Source organism: Oncorhynchus kisutch, linkage group LG29 (assembly GCF_002021735.2).
Source record: "Oncorhynchus kisutch isolate 150728-3 linkage group LG29, Okis_V2, whole genome shotgun sequence".
NCBI classification, from domain to species: Eukaryota; Metazoa; Chordata; class Actinopteri; order Salmoniformes; family Salmonidae; genus Oncorhynchus; species Oncorhynchus kisutch.
The window spans coordinates 43,133,634-43,156,133 of record NC_034202.2 but is presented as its reverse complement, the minus strand read 5'-3'; the positions used below and the strand labels follow the sequence as shown (position 1 = coordinate 43,156,133).

The following is a 22,500-nucleotide window of genomic DNA, read 5'->3' as shown; positions in this document are numbered from 1 at the left end:
CTTCTGGGAAAATTGGAAAACACTAAACAAACAACAACACGAAGAATTATCTATCCAAAATGGAGATGTATGGGTAAACCACTTCTCCAATCTTTTTGGCTCTATAACAAAGAATAAAGAGCAAAAACATATACATGATCAAACACAGATTTTAGAATCAACTATTAAAGACTACCAGAACCCACTGGATTCTCCAATTACATTGAAAGAGTTACAGGACAAAATAAAAACCCTCCAATCCAAAAAGGCCTGTGGTGTTGATGGTATCCTCAATGAAATGATCAAATATACAGACAACAAATTCCAATTGGCTATACTAAAACTCTTTAACATCATACTTAGCTCTGGCATATTCCCCAATATTTGGAACCAAGGACTGATCACCCCAATCCACAAAAGTGGAGACAAATTTGACCCCAATAACTACCGTGGAATATGTGTCAACAGTAACCTTGGAAAAATCCTCTGCATTATTATTAACAGCAGACTCGTACATTTCCTCAATGAAAACAATGTACTGAGCAAATGTCAAATTGGCTTTTTACCAAATTACAGTACAACAGACCATGTATTCACCCTGCACACCCTAATTGACAACCAAACAAACCAAAACAAAGGCAAAGTCTTCTCATGCTTTGTTGATTTCAAAAAAGCCTTCGACTCAATCTGGCATGAGGGTCTGCTATACAAACTGATGGAAAGTGGTGTTGGGGGTAAAACATACGACATTATAAAATCCATGTACACAAACAACAAGTGTGCGGTTAAAATTGGCAAAAAACACACACATTTCTTCACACAGGGTCGTGGGGTTAGACAGGGATGCAGCTTAAGCCCCCACCCTCTTCAACATATATATCAACAAATTGGCGCGGGCACTAGAAAAGTCTGCAGCACCCGGCCTCCCCCTGCTAGAATCCGAAGTCAAATGTCTGCTGTTTGCTGATGATCTGGTGCTTCTGTCACCAACCAAGGAGGGCCTACAGCAGCACCTAGATCTTATGCACAGATTCTGTCAGACCTGGGCCCTGACAGTAAATCTCAGTAAGACCAAAATAATGGTGTTCCAAAAAAGGTCCAGTCACCAGGACCACAAATACAAATTCCATCTAGACACTGTTGCCCTAGAGCACACAAAAAACTATACATACCTTGGCCTAAACATCAGCACCACAGGTAACTTCCACAAAGCTGTGAACGATCTGAGAGACAAGGCAAGAAGGGCATTCTATGCCATCAAAAGAAACATAAATTTCAACATACCAATTAGGATTTGGCTAAAAATACTTGAATCAGTCATAGAGCCCATTGCCCTTTATGGTTGTGAGGTCTGGGGTCCGCTCACCAACCAAGACTTCACAAAATGGGACAAACACCAAATTGAGACTCTGCACGCAGAATTCTGCAAAAATATCCTCCGTGTACAACGTAGAACACCAAATAATGCATGCAGAGCAGAATTAGGCCGATACCCACTAATTATCAAAATCCAGAAAAGAGCTGTTAAATTCTACAACCACCTAAAAGGAAGCGATTCACAAACCTTCCATAACAAAGCCATCACCTACAGAGAGATGAACCTGGAGAAGAGTCCCCTAAGCAAGCTGGTCCTGGGGCTCTGTTCACAAACACAAACACACACTACAGAGCCCCAGGACAGCAGCACAATTAGACCCAACCAAATCATGAGAAAACAAAAAGATAACTACTTAACACATTGGAAAGAATTAACAAAAAAACAGAGCAAACTAGAATGCTATTTGGCCCTACACAGAGAGTACACAGCGGCAGAATACCTGACCACTGTGACTGACCCAAAATTAAGGAAAGCCTTGACTATGTACAGACTCAGTGAGCATAGCCTTGCTATTGAGAAAGGCCGCCGTAGGCAGACATGGCTCTCAAGAGAAGACAGGCTATGTGCTCACTGCCCACAAAATGAGGTGGAAACTGAGCTGCACTTCCTAACCTCCTGCCCAATGTATGACCATATTAGAGAGACATATTTCCCTCAGATTACACAGATCCACAAAGAATTCGAAAACAAATCCAATTTCGAAAAACTCCAATATCTACTGGGTGAAATTCCACAGTGTGCCATCACAGCAGCAAGATTTGTGACCTGTTGCCACGAGAAAAGGGCAACCAGTGAAGAACAAACACTATTGTAAATACAACCCATATTTATGCTTATTTATTTTATCTTGTGTCCTTTAGCCATTTGTACATTGTTAGAACACTGTATATATATATAATATGACATTTGTAATGTCTTTACTGTTTTGAAACTTCTGTATGTGTAATGTTTACTGTTAATTTTTGTTGTTTTTCACTTTATATATTCACTTTGTATGTTGTCTACCTCACTTGCTTTGGCAATGTTAAAACATGTTTCCCATGCCAATAAAGCCCTTGAATTGAATTGAATTGAATTGAATTGAGAGAGAGAGAGAGACAGAGAGTGAGACAGAGAGTGAGACAGAGAGAGAGAGAGAGAGAGAGAGAGAGAGAGAGAGAGAGAGAGACAGAGAGAGAGAGAGAGAGAGACAGAGAGCGAGACAGAGAGACAGAGAGAGACAGAGAGACAGAGAGAGACAGAGAGAGACAGAGAGAGAGAGAGACAGAGAGACAGAGAGAGAGAGAGAGAGAGAGAGAGAGAGAGAGAGAGAGAGAGAGACAGAGAGAGAGACAGAGAGAGAGAGAGAGAGAGAGAGAGAGAGCCCACAAACAAAAACAGACCCCATTGAGCCCCAGGACAGCAACACAATTAGACCCAACCAGATCATGAGAAAACAAAAAGAGAACTACTTGAGACATTGGAAAGAATTTAACAAAAAACAGAGCAAACTAAGATTCTATTTGGCCCTAAACAGAGAGTACACAGCGACAGAATACCTGACCACTGTGACTGACCCTACACAGAGAGTACACAGCGACAGAATACCTGACCACTGTGACTGACCCTACACAGAGAGTACACAGCGACAGAATACCTGACCACTGTGACTGACCCAAAAGTAAGGAAATCTTTGACTATGTACATACTCAGTGAGCATTGCTATTGAGAAAGGCCGCCGTAGGCAGACATGGCTCTCAAGAGAAGACAGGCTATGTGCACACTGCCCACAAAATTATGTGGAAACTGAACTGCACTTCCTAACCTGACAAATGTATGACCATATTAGAGACACATATTTCCCTCAGATTACACAGACCCACAAAGAATTTTAAAACAAATCCAAATTTGATCAACTCTCAGATCTACTGGGTGAAATACCACAGTGTGCCATCACAGCAGCAAGATTTGTGACCTGTTGCCACAAGAAAGAGCAACCAGTGAAGAACAAACACCATTGTAAATACAACCCATATTTATGTTTATTTATTTTCCCTTTTGTACTTTAACTATTTGCACATAATATGCCATTTTATTATTTTGGAACCTTTGTGAGTGTAATGTTTACTGTTCATTTTTATTGTTGATTTCACTTTTTATATTGCTTTGGCAATGTAAACATATGTTTCCCATACCAATAAAGCCCATTCAATTGAAATTCAACTGAGAGAGGATTAACATCACATGATTGACTCGCTGGGTTCGCAATCGACTGAACAGAGGTTATGTAAGTTTGTCTTTTTTAGTTTCTCCCTTTTTGGAAAAGAGCCAAGATAAAGACCTGAATATTATGGTTTGTTGTCTTTCTATCTGGTTTCACAATGATAAAGAAACGCAGTCAGGGTCATTCCAACTCAAAAAGCCCCATAAAGTGGATTTCAACACCCCATTACGTCAGATTGTTCTGAAATCATATCTGTTGTTAGAGACAGATAATATTAACATTCCTGCAACATTATTTTCTAGGAATATTATTTGCTCTCTAAGCTAATTTGATTGCATCGAAATTAACCATTTTAATTTAGGGGATTCAGATAATGTTAAATAAATATAGTACCTAACTTGTGATTAGGACTTTCTTCTAATAAGGACTTAGAAAAGGAATGGTTAAAAACACCCATGGACCCCCCCCCCCCCCCATACCCCACAGACCCCCCCACACCCTACAGACCCCCCCCCCCCCCATACCCACGGACCCCCCCACACCCTACAGACCTCCCCCGCCCCCATAACCTACAGAACCCCTACACCCTACGCCAACAACGACTATACAGTATCAGTTCTCTCTGTCTGACCATTAATATGGAGCTGCTGCTTAGAGTACTGTTTCTTTATACTACATCTCAGTGAATTTTCAGTGAAGGTTTTTTTCCCCCCTGTTCAGAGACAATTAGTCATTGAAGTTGCTAGGTTTTATGTCCCATCCAGAGGCGAAAGAAACACACAACTATTTAGGCCGGGGTGCTGGTTAGCGGAGTAGAACACTTTAATTAATAGGTTAGCCGCACGCTCTCGGAGCTCAGATGCACTAATTGAATAACCTAATAAACAACGTTTAGACATACAAGCTGTTTTCATCAGGGTATGATGTCCCACCCAGCCTGATAGACTAGTCTCATAGACTAGACGTAACATAGTAAAAGTAAATCCTGGACACTCAAACTAGTATGATATGTTACGTTTGGTATGGTTACATAAGACAGGAAGTTACTTAAGGCGAAAAAAAAACGTAAGGTGGTTGGTCGGGGTGGATGGGTGATCGTGTAACGTGAACGTCTAGCAACCCAAAGGTTGTGGGTTCGAATCGAATCACGGACAACTTTAGCATTTTACCTAATTAGCAACCTTGCAACTACTTACTACTTTGTAGCTACTTTGCAACTTCTTAGCATGTTAGCTAACCCTTACCCTATAACCTAACTCCTAACCCTAACTTTAATCCCTAACCCTAATGTTAGCCACCTAGCTAACATTAACCTTCTAGCTAAACATTAACCACCTGGCTAGCATTAACCACCTAGCTAAACATTAACCACCTAGCTAACAAAATGGATGATGGACATCCACAAATTAATACATACCGTACAAAATATTACATATCATACTAATTGGAGTGTCCCGGATTTACGTTTACTATGTGACGTCTACCCTTGAGTCCAGGTTGTCCCATCCTACATCCTGATATTACCAGATTCTGACCACTAGATGGTGCTGCTCCTGCCATTAGGTGAAAGAAGTTTGAAGATATAGAAAACCCAAATTAGAAAATTACATTGGTTTCCTTACCCTGCAAGAAGTCTATCGACAAGGTATGTCAGCAACCCATCCTTTGGTTTTGTTGGCCACTGTTTCAAATGCTAACTTTTTTAGCAACTGTGGGAAAAAATCCAATGCAAGTCAATGGTACCGATATTAGCATTTTCACACTTCATGATCAAATCTAAATTAGGTTAATTTTGTGTAAATGTGATTTAGGTGAACTATCCCTTTAACATTGAGGTGGGGTGGGGGTGATTCTCTTAATCACCGAATAGCAGGAACTGCACCATCTAGTGGTCAGAATCTGGTAATATCAGGATGTCAGACACAAATCTAACAAATGTAATGACTAATTTCTCTGAACAGGGGGAAAAAAGAATAATCTAAAAGCCCCGAACCGCAGCACCATACTACCAGTCAGAAACAGAGAACTGATACTGTACACTCAGTCAGTGGGTGGCTGGGTGACCACTTCATTTTTATTCCTCATGTCAAACCTATTATTAGAAAGAAAAGTGGGCCCAAATGGGATGTTGGGTACTATATTTATTGAATATTATATTTACTATATTTATTGAATATTAGATGAATCCTATAAAATGAAAAATAGGCCAATTTGGGTGTAATGAACTAGCTTCAAATTATATTTCAAGAAAATAATGTGGTATGAATGCTAATCTTATCTATTTCTAAGTACAGAAACCATTTCAGAACAATCTGAGATGGTGGGCGTAGTGACATGAAACGACCTGTCAGTCATGTCACAGTAAAACTATATTGTTCCATTTATACTACCATATAAACCTTTACAGGTGATGTTTATGGTCTTCAATTTGCCCTTTCTGCTTACACTTATCCTTTCAGATCGACACGAGGTAGCTAGAGGTAGGCTCCGAGGTGTTTCTGACCACCAGACCAGACTAACTGGGACCCAGAGGTGTTCCTGACCACCAGACCAGACTAACTGGGACCCAGAGGTGTTCCTAAACACCAGATCAGACTAACTGGGGCCCAGAGGTGTTCCTAAACACCAGATCAGACTAACTGGGGCCCAGAGGTGTTCCTAAACACCAGATCAGACTAACTGGGGCCCAGAGGTGTTCCTAAACACCAGATCAGACTAACTGGGGCCCAGAGGTGTTCCTAAACACCAGATCAGACTAACTGGGGTCCAGAGGTGTTCCTAAACACCAGATCAGACTAACTGGGACCCAGAGGTGTTCCTAAACACCAGATCAGACTAACTGGGGCCCAGAGGTGTTCCTAAACACCAGACCAGACTAACTGGGGCCCAGAGTTGTTCCTAAACACCAGATCAGACTAACTGGGGCCCAGAGGTGTTCCTAAACACCAGACCAGACTAACTGGGGCCCAGAGGTGTACCTGACCACCAGACCAGACTAACTGGGGCCCAGAGGTGTTCCTAAACACCAGATCAGACTAACTGGGGCCCAGAGGTTTTCCTAAACACCAGATCAGACTAACTGGGGCCCAGAGGTGTTCCTAAACACCAGACCAGACTAACTGGGGCCCAGAGGTGTACCTGACCACCAGACCAGACTAACTGGGGCCCAGAGGTGTTCCTAAACACCAGATCAGACTAACTGGGGCCCAGAGGTTTTCCTAAACACCAGATCAGACTAACTGGGGCCCAGAGGTGTTCCTAAACACCAGATCAGACTAACTGGGGCCCAGAGGTTTTCTTAAACACCAGATCAGACTAACTGGGACCCAAAGTTGTTCCTAAACACCAGACTAGACTAACTGGGACCCAGAGGTGTTCCTAAACACCAGATCAGACTAAATGTTGTTCCTAAACACCAGACCAGACTAACTGGGACCCAGAGGTGTTCCTAAACACCAGACCAGACTAACAGACCAGAGGTGTTCCAGCTCAGGAATAACTCCAGGCCCAAGGCATAAGTTAACCAACACTTGGCTCACATCAGGGTTGGGGTCAATTCCATTTCAATTTCATATTTCCATTGAATTATATTGACAAAAACTCAGAATAGGAATTTCAGTTTACTTCCTGAATTAACTGAATTTAAATGGAATTGACCCCAACCCTGGCTCACATAGTGTAGAGTTCTCTTTTCACAGGACCATGTTACCATTGAAAATCATCCTTATTCCTTACCCAGGAACATCATGAGCGTGGTCTTGGCGAAGGCCACCAGGGTCATACCCGCCATGACACTCAGTATCCCTATGAGAATGATGACGAGGTTGGGCACGCCGCAGCGAGAGAACACCGTCACGCCCACGAAGCTGGTCAGGAACACCGTGGTGGACAGCGCCGAGCCGTAGCCAATCAGGATCTCGGTCCAGCACAGCGGCTGGTTGAGCTCGTACAGCGTGATCATGGAGAGCCCGCCCATGTTGGTGAAGGAGAAGGAGGAGAAGAGGAGAAGGAGGAGCACCAGGAGGACGTTACGCCTCCTGCTGGCCCCTGCAAACAGCTGGTAGACCCCGCAGGCCAGCTGATGCATGGCGGTGCGGCGCGGAGATCCGTCCAGGGGGTCATCTGGAGGTCGTTGGAGCGTCTCCTCCAGGATGAAGACGGCGTAGAGCAGGTTGAAACACTGGAACAGAGCAGAGGTGAAGAAGGGCCAGTTGAAGCCTGCTGCTTGGAGGAAGTATCCCGTAGAGAGAGAGGCCACTCCAGACAGCAGGCCGATCACCATGTCTATCCCGGCCATACGCAGGGTCTTCTGCTGTCCGTCCTCACACAGGTCAGCGATGTAGGAGAAACAGCCACCCAGTAACGTCCCCGAGCCCCCGAACAGGGCGCTGACGAACGACGAGACGATGAGGAGGTAGAGGTCGAGCTCGAAGAAGGAGACGGCCAGGAAAGACAGGGCGTAGAACAGAGAGCCAATCAGAGGCAGGATGATGGTGATCTTGCGTCCGCGCTGGTCGCTATAGGCGACGAGGATGAGGGTGACGGCCAGAGAGGGGATCATGGAGAAGAGCTCAGTGTAGAGGGAGAAGAGAGACGCCGCCTTCTGCACCTCCTATAATAAACATGAAAAAGAACAAGGTAAAGAGAGAGATAGAGAGAGAGACAGAGAGAGAGACACAGAGAGAGACACAGAGAGAGACAGAGAGAGAGACACAGAGAGAGACAGAGAGAGAGAGAGACAGAGAGAAAGACAGAGAGAGAGACAGAGAGAGAGAGAGAGACAGAGAGAGAGAGAGACAGAGAGAGAGAGAGACAGAGAGAGAGAGAGACAGAGACAGAGAGAGAGACAGAGAGAGAGAGAGACAGAGACAGAGGGAGAGACAGAGAGAGAGAGAGATAGAGAGAGAGAGACAGAGAGAGAGAGAGAGACAGAGAGAGAGAGAGACAGAGAAGAGAAGAGACAAACTATATTAACATCAACATGGAGAAGAGCTCAGTATAGAGGGAGAAGAGACAAACTATATTAACATCAACATGGAGAAGAGCTCAGTATAGAGGGAGAAGAGAAAAACTATATTAACATCAACATGGAGAAGAGCTCAGTATAGAGGGAGAAGAGACAAACTATATTAACATCATCATGGAGAAGAGCTCAGTATAGAGGGAGAAGAGACAAACTATATTAACATCATCATGGAGAAGAGCTCAGTATAGAGGGAGAAGAGACAAACTATATTAACATCATCATGGAGAAGAGCTCAGTATAGAGGGAGAAGAGACAAACTATATTAACATCATCATGGAGAAGAGCTCAGTATAGAGGGAGAAGAGACAAACTATATTAACATCATCATGGAGAAGAGCTCAGTATAGAGGGAGAAGAGACAAACAAATAAACAACAACATGAAGGTGAGGGAGGGGGATCATGGAGCAGAGATTTTGTGACTGAAGCAAAATCGTTGTTTTTAGCTGGAGTGCCGTGTGTGTTTACCCCAGATAATAAAAACACAATCAGTTAAAACACACAAGGTAATGGATAATAGCCACGGGGGGAAAACAACACACAGTCAGACCAGGAGATAACCATGACAAATTACAGACACAGTCGGACCGGGAGATAACCATGACAAATTACGGACACGGTCGGGCCAGGAGATAACCATGACAAATTACAGACACAGTCGGACCAGGAGATAACCATGACAAATTACAGACACAGTCGGACCGGGAGATAACCATGACAAATTACGGACACGGTCGGGCCAGGAGATAACCATGACAAATTACAGACACGGTCGGACCGGGAGATAACCATGACAAATTACAGACACAGTCGGACCAGGAGATAACCATGACAAATTACAGACACAGTCGGACCAGGAGATAACCATGACAAATTACAGACACAGTCGGGCCAGGAGATAACCATGACAAATTACAGACACAGTCGGACCGGGAGATAACCATGACAAATTACGGACACGGTCGGGCCAGGAGATAACCATGACAAATTACAGACACAGTCGGACCGGGAGATAACCATGACAAATTACAGACACAGTCAGACCAGGAGATAACCATGACAAATTACAGACACAGTCGGACCAGGAGATAACCATGACAAATTACAGACACAGTCGGACCGGGAGATAACCATGACAAATTACAGACACAGTCGGACCGGGAGATAACCATGACAAATTACGGACACGGTCGGGCCAGGAGATAACCATGACAAATTACAGACACAGTCGGACCAGGAGATAACCATGACAAATTACAGACACAGTCGGACCGGGAGATAACCATGACAAATTACAGACACAGTCGGACCGGGAGATAACCATGACAAATTACGGACACGGTCGGGCCAGGAGATAACCATGACAAATTACAGACACGGTCGGACCGGGAGATAACCATGACAAATTACAGACACAGTCGGACCAGGAGATAACCATGACAAATTACAGACACAGTCGGACCAGGAGATAACCATGACAAATTACAGACACAGTCGGACCAGGAGATAACCATGACAAATTACGGACTACATTCCACAGAACACCAGACTCTCTTTATCCACAGTGATTCACTTCTGATTTGACGCAATCATAAAAATAAAAAAAGAGAGGAAGTATACAACAGAAAAAAGGAGAAATGTGACAATTCTCTGCTCTGTTATAGGCCAGTAGACAGCTCTACGGGGAAATATAATGTTATTTATGTCAATCAGAAAGAAACTTAACTCTCGTCTCAACCACAACAGGTGTAGATGTGGTTCTTGACTTTTCAAACCCAAAACAAGAAGGCTTTTTTCCCCCTGATCAACAAGTCATTCAGACATCTTTTCTCTGTGTCTTTCAATGGCCACTGACTACGCCGTCTTTTCAGACTAGGCTATAACAGAAAAGCATTAAGGCTCTGCTTAGCCAATCAACCAAATCAACTGGAGAAACCAGTTGAAACCAGTCTAATGAGACGTGACCTTTCCTAGTTGGTTACAGTCTAACCATGTTAATAATTACAGTAGCCTGCTAGCTGGCTCTGACACTTATCGGATGAGGCACGGCTTGCAAACTATCACCGATTACAAAGGGAAGCCCAGACGTGAGCTGCCCCAGTGACGCGAGCCTATGAGATGAGCTAAATGCCTTCTATGCTTGCTACGAGGCAAGCAACACTGAACCATGCATGAGAGCACCAGCTAGTCCGGACGACTGTGTGATCACGCTATAAGTAGCCGATGTGAGTAAGAACTTTAAACAGGTTAACGTTAACAAGCCAGACGGATTACCAGGAAGTGTAATGCTCTGACCTCTACTTGACCCGGTCTGTAATAACAACATGTTTAAATCAGACCAACACAAGTCCCTGTACCCAAGAACGCCAAGGTAACCTGTCTAAATGACTATCACACTGTAGCACTCACATCTGTAGCCATGAAATGCTTTGAAAGGCTGGTCAAGGCTCAGATCAACAACATCATCCCAGACATCATCCCAGATCACCAACACAGTCGTGAAGAGGGCACGACAATGTCTCTTTCCCCCTCAAGAGGCTGAAAAGATTTGTCATGGGCTTGCAGATCCTCAAAAAAGGTCTACAGCTGCACCATTGAGAGCATTTTGACGAGCTGCATCACCGCCTGGTATGGACACTGATTGGCATCAAACAGCAGACGCTACAGAGGGAAGTGGGTACAGCCCAGACCTCTATACCAGGCGGTGTCAGAGGAAGGCCCTACAGAGGGTAGTGGGTACGGCCCAGACCTCTATACCAGGCGGTGTCAGAGGAAGGCCCTACAGAGGGTAGTGGGTACAGCCCAGACCTCTATACCAGGCGGTGTCAGAGGAAGGCCCTACAGAGGGTAGTGGGTACGACCCGACCTCTATACTAGGCGGTGTCAGAGGAAGGCCCTACAGAGGGTAGTGGTACGGCCCAGACCTCTATACCAGGCGGTGTCAGAGGAAGGCTCTACAGAGGGTAGTGGGTACGGCCCAGTACATCACTGGGGCCAAGCTCCCTGCCATCCAGGACCTCTATACCAGGTGGTGTCAGAGGAAGGCACTACAGAGGGTAGTGGGTACGGCCCAGTACATCACTGGGGCCAAGCTCCCTGCCATCCAGGACCTCTATACCAGGTGGTGTCAGAGGAAGGCACTACAGAGGGTAGTGGGTACGGCCCAGTACATCACCGGGGCCAAGCTCCCTGCCATCCAGGACCTCTACACCAGGCGGTGTCAGAGGAAGGCGCTACAGAGGGTAGTGGGTACGGCCCAGTACATCACTGGGGCCAAGCTCGCTGCCATCCAGGACCTCTACACCAGGAGGTGTCAGAGGAAGGCCCTAAAAATGGTCAAACACTTCAGCCACCCAAGTCATAGCCTGTTCTCTCTGCTACGGCACGGCAAGCGGTACCAACGCACAAAGTCTGGAACTATCAAGACCCTGAACAGCTTCTACCCCCCAAGCCATAAGACTGACAAATAGTTAACCAAATAACTACCCGGACTGTCTGCATTGACCCTTTTTGTTGCCTGGTCACTTTATCCCTACCTATACTGTATGTATGTACATATCTACCTCAACTACCTCGTACCCCTGCACATCGACAATGGTATTGATACTCCATATATACATACACATATATATATACATATGGTTCTTCAAGTTCTGGTATTGATACTCCATATATACATACATACATACATACATATACATATATATATATATACACATATATACACATATATATACATGTATATATATATATATATATATATGTATATATGGAGTATCAATACCAGAACTTGAAGAACCATATTTGTCTTGGTAAAAAAAAAAAAAGATTTTTATAACATAAGGGAAATTTCACCACCATAAACACTACGTGGACAAAAGTACGTGGACACCCCTTCAAATGAATGGATTCGGGCTATTTCAGCTACACCCGTTGCTGACAGGTGTATAAAATAGAGCAAACAGCCATGTAATCTCCATAGACAAAACATTGGCAGTAGAAGATCTCAGTGACTTTCAACATGGCACCGTCATAGGATGCCACCTTTCCAACAAGTCCGTTTCTGCTCTTCTAGAGCTGCCCCCAAGCCCCCCCCGGTCATCTGTAAATAATGTTATTGTGAAGTGGAAACGTCTAGGAGCAACAAAGGCGAAGTGATTGGCCAAACAAACTCACAGAACGGGACCACCGAGTGCTGTAGCGCGTAAGAATCGTCTGTTCTAGGTTGCAACACTCACTAGCGAGTTCTGAACTGCCTCTGGAAGCAACGTCAGTAAAATACGGGTTCGTCGGGAGCTTCGTGAAATGGGTTTCCATGGCCGAGCAGCTGCACACAAGCCTAAGATCACCATTCTCAATGCCAAGCGTCGGCTGGAGTGGTGTAAAGCTCGCTGCCATTGGACTCTGGAGCAGTGGAAACACGTTCTCTGGAGTGATGAATCACGCTTCACCATCTGGCAGTCCGACGGACTAATCTGGGTTTGGCGGATGCCAGGAGAATGCTACCTGCCCCTATGCATAGTGCCAACTGTAAAGTTTGGTGGAGGAGGAATAATGGTCTGGGGCTGTTTTTCATGGTTCGGCCCCGTTAGAGCCAGTGAAGGGAAATCTTAACACTACAGCATACAATGACATTCTAGACGATTCTGTGCTTCCAACTTTGTGGCAACAGTTTGCGGAAGGCCCTTTCCTGTTTCAATGCCCCCGTACACAAATCGAGGTCTATACAGAAATGGTTTGTCGAGATCGATGTGGAAGAACTTCACAGGCCTGCACAGAGCCCTGACCTCAACCCCACCGAACACCTCTGGGATGAATTGGAACACCGGCTACGTGCCAGGCCTAATCGCCTGACTTCAGTAATGCTCTTGTGGCTGAATGGAAGCAAGTCCCAACAGCAATGTTTCAACATCTAGTGGAAAGCCTTCCCAGAAGAGTGGAGGCTGTTATAGCAGCAATGTTCCAACATCTAATGGAAAGCCTTCCTAGAAGAGTGGAGGCTGTTATAGCAGCAATGTTCCAACATCTAGTGGAAAGTCTTCCCAGAAGAGTGGAGGCTGTTATAGCAGCAATGTTCCAACATCTAATGGAAAGCCTTCCCAGAAGAGTGGAGGCTGTTATAGCAGCAATGTTCCAACATCTAGTGGAAAGCCTTCCCAGAATAGTGGAGGCTGTTATAGCAGCAATGTTCCAACATCTAATGGAAAGCCTTCCCAGAAGAGTGGAGGCTGTTGTAGCAGCAATGTTCCAACATCTAGTGCAAAGCCTTCCCAGAAGAGTGGAGGCTGTTATAGCAGCAATGTTCCAACATCTAGTGGAAAGCCTTCCCAGAAGAGTGGAAGCTATTATAGCAGCAACGGAGGGACCAACTCCATACTAATGGCCATGATTTTGGAGATGTTTGACGAGTAAGTGTCCACATACTTATGTTTCTAAAAATCCCCTAAGGGAAAAACGAATGGTGGAAAAACTATTGGAACCATTTCTCTGGTTGACCGCTTGGGCGGCAGGGTAGCCTAGTGGTTAGAGCGTTGGACTAGTAACCGAAAGGTTGCAAGTTCGAATCCCCGAGCTGACAAGGTACAAATCTGTCGTTCTGCCCATGAACAGGCAGTTAACCCACTGTTCCTAGGCCGTCATTGAAAATAAGAATTTGTTCTTAACTGACTTGCCTAGTTAAATAAAGGTAAAAATTAAATTAAAATGAAAGGTTTTATGGGTATTATGACACCTCCGCTGTGCGGCTCTATCTACATAAATGATTTAGAGGATCAGAAGATAAGAGCAGAAACGCTGACATCGTGCCTCCACGCTCCCAGCTTGTTGACCGAACAGAAGCAAACTATGGGAATACTTGGATTACAAAGCAGATGAGGGCCAGCCCACAGGAACAACTAAGCCAAAGGTTTTACAAAGCAGTGCAGGGAGGGAGGTTTACTTCCAAAAATGACATTTAAAAAAAAGGTACTATTTTACATGACATTTGCACTGCAATGACATGAACATATATTATGCATGACATTCATGTGAGCATTATAATAATAATTATAATAATATTTATTATATAATAATTATAATAATAAATAAATACATATTTCTACAGTAACTAACCTGTTGGTTGTTGTCAGAGACAGGGTAGGTTGTGTTGGTGTGGGTTTCTACAGTAACTAACCTGTTGGTTGTTGTCAGAGACAGGGTAGGTTGTGTTGGTTTGGGTTTCTACAGTAACTAACCTGTTGGTTGTTGTCAGAGACAGGGTAGGTTGTGTTGGTTTGGGTTTCTACAGTAACTAACCTGTTGGTTGTTGTCAGAGACAGGGTAGGTTGTGTTGGTTTGGGTTTCTACAGTAACTAACCTGTTGGTTGTTGTCAGAGACAGGGTAGGTTGTGTTGGTTTGGGTTTCTACAGTAACTAACCTGTTGGTTGTTGTCAGAGACAGGGTAGGTTGTGTTGGTTTGGGTTTCTACAGTAACTAACCTGTTGGTTGTTGTCAGAGACAGGGTAGGTTGTGTTGGTTTGGGTTTCTACAGTAACTAACCTGTTGGTTGTTGTCAGAGACAGGGTAGGTTGTGTTGGTTTGGGTTTCTACAGTAACTAACCTGTTGGTTGTTGTCAGAGACAGGGTAGGTTGTGTTGGTTTGAGTTTCTACAGTAACTAACCTGTTGGTTGTTGTCAGAGACAGGGTAGGTTGTGTTGGTTTGAGTTTCTACAGTAACTAACCTGTTGGTTGTTGTCAGATACAGGGTAGGTTGTGTTGGTTTGGGTTTCTACAGTAACTAACCTGTTGGTTGTTGTCAGATACAGGGTAGGTTGTGTTGGTTTGAGTTTCTACAGTAACTAACCTGTTGGTTGTTGTCAGAGACAGGGTAGGTTGTGTTGGTTTGAGTTTCTACAGTAACTAACCTGTTGGTTGTTGTCAGAGACAGGGTAGGTTGTGTTGGTTTGAGTTTCTACAGTAACTAACCTGTTGGTTGTTGTCAGAGACAGGGTAGGTTGTGTTGGTTTGAGTTTCTACAGTAACTAACCTGTTGGTTGTTGTCAGATACAGGGTAGGTTGTGTTGGTGTGGGTTTCTACAGTAACTAACCTGTTGGTTGTTGTCAGAGACAGGGTAGGTTGTGTTGGTTTGGGTTTCTACAGTAACTAACCTGTTGGTTGTTGTCAGAGACAGGGTAGGTTGTGTTGGTTTGGGTTTCTACAGTAACTAACCTGTTGGTTGTTGTCAGAGACAGGGTAGGTTGTGTTGGTTTGAGTTTCTACAGTAACTAACCTGTTGGTTGTTGTCAGATACAGGGTAGGTTGTGTTGGTTTGGGTTTCTACAGTAACTAACCTGTTGGTTGTTGTCAGAGACAGGGTAGGTTGTGTTGGTTTGGGTTTCTACAGTAACTAACCTGTTGGTTGTTGTCAGAGACAGGGTAGGTTGTGTTGGTTTGGGTTTCTACAGTAACTAACCTGTTGGTTGTTGTCAGAGACAGGGTAGGTTGTGTTGGTTTGGGTTTCTACAGTAACTAACCTGTTGGTTGTTGTCAGAGACAGGGTAGGTTGTGTTGGTTTGGGTTTCTACAGTAACTAACCTGTTGGTTGTTGTCAGATACAGGGTAGGTTGTGTTGGTTTGGGTTTCTACAGTAACTAACCTGTTGGTTGTTGTCAGAGACAGGGTAGGTTGTGTTGGTTTGGGTTTCTACAGTAACTAACCTGTTGGTTGTTGTCAGAGACAGGGTAGGTTGTGTTGGTTTGGGTTTCTACAGTAACTAACCTGTTGGTTGTTGTCAGAGACAGGGTAGGTTGTGTTGGTTTGGGTTTCTACAGTAACTAACCTGTTGGTTGTTGTCAGAGACAGGGTAGGTTGTGTTGGTTTGAGTTTCTACAGTAACTAACCTGTTGGTTGTTGTCAGAGACAGGGTAGGTTGTGTTGGTTTGGGTTTCTACAGTAACTAACCTGTTGGTTGTTGTCAGATACAGGGTAGGTTGTGTTGGTTTGGGTTTCTACAGTAACTAACCTGTTGGTTGTTGTCAGAGACAGGGTAGGTTGTGTTGGTTTGGGTTTCTACAGTAACTAACCTGTTGGTTGTTGTCAGAGACAGGGTAGGTTGTGTTGGTTTGGGTTTCTACAGTAACTAACCTGTTGGTTGTTGTCAGAGACAGGGTAGGTTGTGTTGGTTTGGGTTTCTACAGTAACTAACCTGTTGGTTGTTGTCAGACAGGGTAGGTTGTGTTGGTTTGGGTTTCTACAGTAACTAACCTGTTGGTTGTTGTCAGAGACAGGGTAGGTTGTGTTGGTTTGGGTTTCTACAGTAACTAACCTGTTGGTTGTTGTCAGAGACAGGGTAGGTTGTGTTGGTTTGAGTTTCTACAGTAACTAACCTGTTGGTTGTTGTCAGATACAGGGTAGGTTGTGTTGGTTTGGGTTTCTACAGTAACTAACCTGTTGGTTGTTGTCAGAGACAGGGTAGGTTGTGTTGGTTTGGGTTTCTACAGTAACTAACCTGTTGGTTGTTGTCAGAGACAGGGTAGGTTGTGTTGGTTTGGGTTTCTACAGTAACTAACCTGTTGGTTGTTGTCAGAGACAGGGTAGGTTGTGTTGGTTTGAGTTTCTACAGTAACTAACCTGTTGGTTGTTGTCAGAGACAGGGTAGGTTGTGTTGGTTTGAGTTTCTACAGTAACTAACCTGTTGGTTGTTGTCAGAGACAGGGTAGGTTGTGTTGGTTTGAGTTTCTACAGTAACTAACCTGTTGGTTGTTGTCAGAGGCAGGGTAGGTTGTGTTGGTTTGGGTTTCTACAGTAACTAACCTGTTGGTTGTTGTCAGATACAGGGTAGGTTGTGTTGGTTTGGGTTTCTACAGTAACTAACCTGTTGGTTGTTGTCAGAGACAGGGTAGGTTGTGTTGGTTTGGGTTTCTACAGTAACTAACCTGTTGGTTGTTGTCAGAGACAGGGTAGGTTGTGTTGGTTTGGGTTTCTACAGTAACTAACCTGTTGGTTGTTGTCAGAGACAGGGTAGGTTGTGTTGGTTTGGGTTTCTACAGTAACTAACCTGTTGGTTGTTGTCAGAGACAGGGTAGGTTGTGTTGGTTTGGGTTTCTACAGTAACTAACCTGTTGGTTGTTGTCAGAGACAGGGTAGGTTGTGTTGGTTTGGGTTTCTACAGTAACTAACCTGTTGGTTGTTGTCAGAGACAGGGTAGGTTGTGTTGGTTTGAGTTTCTACAGTAACTAACCTGTTGGTTGTTGTCAGATACAGGGTAGGTTGTGTTGGTTTGGGTTTCTACAGTAACTAACCTGTTGGTTGTTGTCAGAGACAGGGTAGGTTGTGTTGGTTTGGGTTTCTACAGTAACTAACCTGTTGGTTGTTGTCAGAGACAGGGTAGGTTGTGTTGGTTTGGGTTTCTACAGTAACTAACCTGTTGGTTGTTGTCAGAGACAGGGTAGGTTGTGTTGGTTTGGGTTTCTACAGTAACTAACCTGTTGGTTGTTGTCAGATACAGGGTAGGTTGTGTTGGTTTGGGTTTCTACAGTAACTAACCTGTTGGTTGTTGTCAGAGACAGGGTAGGTTGTGTTGGTTTGGGTTTCTACAGTAACTAACCTGTTGGTTGTTGTCAGAGACAGGGTAGGTTGTGTTGGTTTGGGTTTCTACAGTAACTAACCTGTTGGTTGTTGTCAGAGACAGGGTAGGTTGTGTTGGTTTGAGTTTCTACAGTAACTAACCTGTTGGTTGTTGTCAGAGACAGGGTAGGTTGTGTTGGTTTGAGTTTCTACAGTAACTAACCTGTTGGTTGTTGTCAGAGGCAGGGTAGGTTGTGTTGGTTTGAGTTTCTACAGTAACTAACCTGTTGGTTGTTGTCAGAGACAGGGTAGGTTGTGTTGGTTTGGGTTTCTACAGTAACTAACCTGTTGGTTGTTGTCAGAGACAGGGTAGGTTGTGTTGGTTTGAGTTTCTACAGTAACTAACCTGTTGGTTGTTGTCAGAGACAGGGTAGGTTGTGTTGGTTTGGGTTTCTACAGTAACTAACCTGTTGGTTGTTGTCAGAGACAGGGTAGGTTGTGTTGGTTTGAGTTTCTACAGTAACTAACCTGTTGGTTGTTGTCAGAGACAGGGTAGGTTGTGTTGGTTTGAGTTTCTACAGTAACTAACCTGTTGGTTGTTGTCAGAGACAGGGTAGGTTGTGTTGGTTTGGGTTTCTACAGTAACTAACCTGTTGGTTGTTGTCAGAGACAGGGTAGGTTGTGTTGGTTTGGGTTTCTACAGTAACTAACCTGTTGGTTGTTGTCAGAGACAGGGTAGGTTGTGTTGGTTTGGGTTTCTACAGTAACTAACCTGTTGGTTGTTGTCAGAGACAGGGTAGGTTGTGTTGGTTTGGGTTTCTACAGTAACTAACCTGTTGGTTGTTGTCAGATACAGGGTAGGTTGTGTTGGTTTGGGTTTCTACAGTAACTAACCTGTTGGTTGTTGTCAGACAGGGTAGGTTGTGTTGGTTTGGGTTTCTACAGTAACTAACCTGTTGGTTGTTGTCAGAGACAGGGTAGGTTGTGTTGGTTTGGGTTTCTACAGTAACTAACCTGTTGGTTGTTGTCAGAGACAGGATAGGTTGTGTTGGTTTGGGTTTCTACAGTAACTAACCTGTTGGTTGTTGTCAGATACAGGGTAGGTTGTGTTGGTTTGGGTTTCTACAGTAACTAACCTGTTGGTTGTTGTCAGAGACAGGGTAGGTTGTGTTGGTTTGGGTTTCTACAGTAACTAACCTGTTGGTTGTTGTCAGAGACAGGGTAGGTTGTGTTGGTTTGGGTTTCTACAGTAACTAACCTGTTGGTTGTTGTCAGAGACAGGGTAGGTTGTGTTGGTTTGGGTTTCTACAGTAACTAACCTGTCATTCTAACTAACCTGTTGGTTGTTGTCAGAGACAGGATAGGTTGTGTTGGTTTGGGTTTCTACAGTAACTAACCTCATGGTGGCTGCTGGTGTTGGAAGGATCGCAGCGTGAGGTGTTGTCAGAGACAGGATAGGTTGTGTTGGTTTGGGTTTCTACAGTAACTAACCTCATGGTGGCTGCTGGTGTTGGAAGGATCGCAGCGTGAGGTGTTGTCAGAGACAGGATAGGTTGTGTTGGTTTGGGTTTCTACAGTAACTAACCTCATGGTGGCTGCTGGTGTTGGAAGGATCACAGCGTGAGGTGTTGTCAGAGACAGGGTAGGTTGTGTTGGTCATCTCCTGCCATAGTCTCCTGTACACATACTGTTGTACCAAGGGGTAGATCAGGAAACTGGCAAAGGAATAGAAGGCTACCAGTGGCTCTACCAGGAATAACCCCTTCATTCTTCTCAGGGGGAGTGGACAAACAGACCCCTGGAAGACAAGGTAGGAGAGTTCAGTATACAGACAGAATGACAGACCGACCCCTGGAAGACAAGGTAGGAGAGTTCAGTATACAGACAGAATGACAGACCGACCCCTGGAAGACAAGGTAGGAGAGTTCAGTATACAGACAGAATGACAGACCGACCCCTGGAAGACAAGGTAGGAGAGTTCAGTATACAGACAGAATGACAGAGCGAACCCTAGAAGACAAGGTAGGAGAGTTCAGTATACAGACAGAATGACAGACCGACCCCTGGAAGACAAGGTAGGAGAGTTCAGTATACAGACAGAATGACAGAGCGAACCCTAGAAGACAAGGTTAGGAGAGTTCAGTATACAGACAGAATGACAGACCGACCCCTGGAAGACAAGGTAGGATAGTTCAGTATACAGACAGAATGACAGACCGACCCCTGGAAGACAAGGTAGGAGAGTTCAGTATACAGACAGAATGACAGACCGACCCCTAGAAGACAAGGTTAGGAGAGTTCAGTATACAGACAGAATGACAGACCGACCCCTAGAAGACAAGGTTAGGAGAGTTCAGTATACAGACAGAATGACAGACCGACCCCTAGAAGACAAGGTTAGGAGATTAATACAAACCTGGCAACAGAATAGATCCTAGACACTAAGAAGAGATGGCAGGATTAATTTATTGTTTGTATTTAAAAGAACAAATTCTCATTTACAATGACGGCCCACCCCGGACAGCGCTGGGCCAATTGTAAGCCGCCCTATGGGACTCCCCATCACGGCCGGATGTGATACAGCCTGGATTTGAACCAGGGACTGCAGTGACGCCTCTTGCACTGAGATGCAGTGCCTTAGACAGCTGCGTCACTCGGGAGTTACTGGGTACGTTTACCCTACATATTTATCCTGTTGCTTTCCTTATTGTTGCTTAAAACAACAACATACACTGAGTCTACAAAACATTACGGACATACTAACTAATATTGAGTTGCACTTTTGCCTTCAGAACAGACTCAATTCATCAGGGCATGGACTCTAAACAGAAAGCGTCCCACAGGGATGCTGGCCCATGTTGACTCCAATGCTTCCCACAGTTGTGTCAAGTTGGCTGGATGTCCATTGGGTGGTGGACCATTCTTGATACACGCAGGAAACTGTTAAGCGTGAAAAACCCAGCAGCGTTGCAGTTCGTGACTCAAACCGGTGTGCCTGGCACCTACCAACATACCCTGTTTAAAGGCACTTAAATCTGTTGTCTTGCCCATAAACCCTCAGAATGGCACACATACACAATCCATGTCTCAATTGTCTCAAGGCTTAAAAATCCTTCTTTAACCCGTCTCCTCCCCTTCATCTACACTGATCGAAGTGAATTTAACAATTGGCATCAATAAGGGATCATAGCTTTCACCTGGTCAGTCTTAGCTTTCACCTGGTCAGTCTATGTCATGGACAGAGCAGGCATTCTTAATGTTTTGTCCAGTGTATGTCATGACAGAGCAGGCGTTCTTAATGTTTTGTGCACTCAGTGTAAATACACACTCTAAGCCACCAGGTATAACACGTTCCCTCTCCTCAGGGGAGAATGGACACACAGATCCCTGGGAAATAAGGTATTGAATTTATGTTATTTATTTGGGCAATACAACAAGATGTAGGCCTACATTGGATGACCAGAGGAGAGCACCTAAAAGTATTATTTTAAAGGTGTAGTCAGTTTGTTATCTCAATATCAAATTATTTCTGGGTAGCTTACTTGCCTTATTAAGTACCTTTCAATTCAAATTGACCCCCCCCCCCCCCAATTTATTTTATTATTTATTATATATTTATTTAAAAAAAAATTTAATTGCAAGAGCAATTTCTCAAGAATTTTTGCTAGGTCTTTCAGAGTGGTCTGACTGGGGAGGGGAAAACTGAATAACTAGCTGTTATTGGCAGAGCGGTTTGGAACTCTTTCTTATTGGTCTATTAACTCATTTTCCGCTTGGTGATGTCATCGAGCAAGCCAAAACTCCCTCCCACTAAAACATGCTGAATGATAATAGAATTTAATACTTTTAGTAAAAAAATATATTTTTTAAATTTACAATCTGTAGAAACTATGAGAATTGAAAAGTGTAGAACTTTCGTGAAACATCACAGCACAGTTGAAAAATATATTGCAAAAAATAAATGGTGTTAAGAGATAAATGAGAGGGTGGAGCTGAAGGGCGGGATTAAAAACAACAAGATAATTCTTGTAAAATATACTGTGTCTGTAAAATGTATAAAGGTTCAGAACTTATGTGAAAAAGCACAGTAGGGTTAGGGGAGGGGGTGGTAGGGGAGGGGAGGGGGAGGTAGGGGAGGGGAGGGGGAGGGGTGGTAGGGGAGGGAGGGCGGAGGGGTGGTAGGGGAGGGGAGGGGGAGGGGGTGGTAGGGGAGGGGGGTGGTGGGAGGGGAGGGGTGGAGGAGGGAGGGGGTGGTAGGGGAGGGGAGGGGGAGGGTGGTAGGGGAGGAGGTGGAGGGGGAGGGGGTAGGGGTAGGGGAGGGGGAGGGGTAGGGGGAAGGGGGGGAGGGGTGGTAGGGCGAGGTTAGGGGG

General features: G+C 44.5%; 1 protein-coding gene across 1 annotated transcript in view; it reads right to left on the bottom strand.

Annotated features, from left to right (window-relative positions):
• LOC109882377 (solute carrier family 46 member 3) overlaps positions 1 to 20,682 on the bottom strand; it is a 32,136-nt gene extending 11,454 nt beyond the window's left edge. The window contains exons 1-2 of the mRNA XM_031809096.1: positions 19,716 to 20,682; positions 7,296 to 8,172 (exon numbers count right to left, since the gene is read on the bottom strand). Coding sequence (XP_031664956.1) covers positions 7,296 to 8,172; positions 19,716 to 19,898 — 1,060 coding nt within the window. The 5' untranslated portion in view covers positions 19,899 to 20,682. The remainder of the gene's footprint in view (positions 1 to 7,295; positions 8,173 to 19,715) is intronic.
• Between the last annotated feature and the right edge of the window lie 1,818 nt (positions 20,683 to 22,500).